The 2,213-nt window shown below is 45.5% G+C and overlaps 1 protein-coding gene across 1 annotated transcript; it reads left to right on the forward strand.

Moving 5' to 3' along the window:
- The first annotated feature begins 227 nt into the window (after positions 1–227).
- LOC145989022 (creatine transporter-like) lies at positions 228–1,961 on the forward strand. The gene has a single exon (XM_083124322.1). The coding sequence runs from the start codon at positions 228–230 to the stop codon at positions 1,959–1,961; it is 1,734 nt and encodes a 577-aa protein (XP_082980448.1).
- Positions 1,962–2,213: the final 252 nt, after the last annotated feature.

Below are 2,213 nucleotides of genomic sequence, written 5' to 3' on the forward strand. Positions count from 1 at the left end.
CACACAATCGTTCAAAGAAAGGCTTTAACAGTTAGTGGTAAATTTTACTCATAAAGTTTATATTCTGTGACCTCTCACAAAGAAAACTATAAGTTTTGGAAGCTGTAGATCCATTTATTCTTTGGATTAAATGGTAGAATATAAAAATATAACCTGGTTCCTCTATACGAAATAGAAAATAGTGTGTGATATCTTCACGAGCAAAAGATATAAAAGACAGTGAAGACATGGGTAACACGTCGAGTGAAGTGCAATCGCTGTCAAGCCTAGAAGAGACCGAGGCAGTTCGAGAGACAGAGACAGAAATCGAGTCCCATAGAGTTACCGAGACTGAGATTGTTACTAGTATAACTGATGAGGCTGGCCCTTCATTTGAGAGCAGCCCTTCTCAAAGTCCACTGAGGAAATCCAGGTCAAAATTGATTCCTCTGAAGAATGGCCGACAAAAAATTCCACAACTCTATGATGAAGCCGAGGAGGAAGCGGAAGAGATTCGCCCAAGAGTGGTTCAGTTTTCAGACGTTGTTGAGCAATACTCCATAAGCAACTATTCGCGGTCAATAATCTCAGAACTTCGAATCCGGAATGAGGCCCGAAGAATCAAGCGGATGAAACCCGACGCACATCCCGCCGAAGCCAAGACTTACCTAAAAAGGATGGAGGTCCTGTTCTACTACCTCAGCCCCTGCATCGGCATCGGTGGCGTCTGGAGATTCCCATACACGTGTTACGTTCATAAGGGAGGAGCTTTCCTCATCCCGTACCTAATCTTCATCCTCATTTGTGGATTACCTATGTTCCTCCTAGAACATGTGGTGGCACAGTTTACTAGTAGCGGCTACATCAAAATGTTTGGTCCGTCTCCAATCACGAAAGGAGCTGGATATGCAACGCTAATAGTGAATATGTTCTTATGCGCGTTCGCATGCGTCATTGGCACGTACTCACTCTTCTTCATGGCATATCCCCTTAGCAAAAGTATAGATTGGAGCAAGTACAAGAACGTTTGGAATGACGGAAACTGTACCGAGCTGGGAAGCAGTGCCTTGGCAAACTTAGCAACTAACCCACAAAGCCCGTCGGAGCAGTATCTTACGAAATTCGCCCTCAAGACATCTTCAAGTATCGAGGATCCTGCCGGAGGACTTGTGCTAGAGATGGAGGCGTTGCATCTCGTATTATGCGCTCTGATAATTACTTGCTGTAAAGTAGGCTGGAAGAAGTTTCGCATAAGCTTCTACTTTCTCGTGCCCTTCGGTTACATAGCCATGACAATCATGATGATCCGTGGAGTCACTCTTCCAGGCACAACGAATGGGCTTAGAGCGTTCTTTGTACCAGAAATTAAGGAACTTCTTAGCGTCGGAACATGGGTGGACGCAGCAGTCCAAGCGCTGTTCACCGTCGGGGTCGGACACGGCACTGCAGTTCATCGAGCTCGCTTCAACTATGTGAATCATAATTGCTGGTGGGAAGTGTTCTGCGTCCCTGGTCTGAGTACGGCCGTGAGCGTGATCTTCGGACTTGTGCTATTTTGCGGCTTGGGCTTCTTGCAAGCGCAGACTGGTATCCCATTCTTCTCCCTGGCAAAAGACGGGCCAGCAGCGATGTTCTCTATTTATCCTGCGATGATATCCACCATGCCTTGTCCCCAGCTATGGAACGTCCTGGTATTTGCCTCTCTCGGCTATACCGCACTCTCTTGGATAGTGATACAACTTGACGCCTTCCAGTGGAGTCTGTACGACGTTTATCCCACCCTGAAGAAGGACAGATTGCCGCGCATCGTAGTCACCGTGTTCTTTATTTTCCTAGTCTCTGCATTCTACATTCGAGAAAATGGCATATACTGGTTCAAACTGCTGGATACCCACGCTACGCCGACACTAGTGATCATCTGCGTAATGGAAGTGCTTGCATTGTGTTCATATACAGTAGGAAAAAGTACAAAAGACTTTTGAAGTTCGTTCACGGTTAATGGATTATGGTGGCTGTGTTGGGTGGTCATAACTCCGGTAATATTACTCTGCGTCTTTGGTTCCTTCGTTGTCTGCAGCAAACAAATTTCGTACGGGGCAGAGCTCGTGAAGATATCACACACTATTTTCTATTTCTTAAACTTTTTTTTTCTTGTCGCAAGATATGCGTGTACTGCTAATCTTGTTTTTCGCTGCACTAATTCCATGGGAACACTTTGCCTATTTTTAAAACAT

The sequence above is a fragment of the Lepisma saccharinum genome, chromosome 6 (genome assembly GCF_977018435.1).
Source record: "Lepisma saccharinum chromosome 6, izLepSacc3.1, whole genome shotgun sequence".
Lineage (NCBI taxonomy): Eukaryota > Metazoa > Arthropoda > Insecta > Zygentoma > Lepismatidae > Lepisma > Lepisma saccharinum.

Coding starts and splice junctions, on each gene's coding strand:
- LOC145989022 (XM_083124322.1), top strand. CDS start 228: ATGGGTAACACGTCGAGTGAAGTGCAATCGCTGTCAAGCCTAGAAGAG.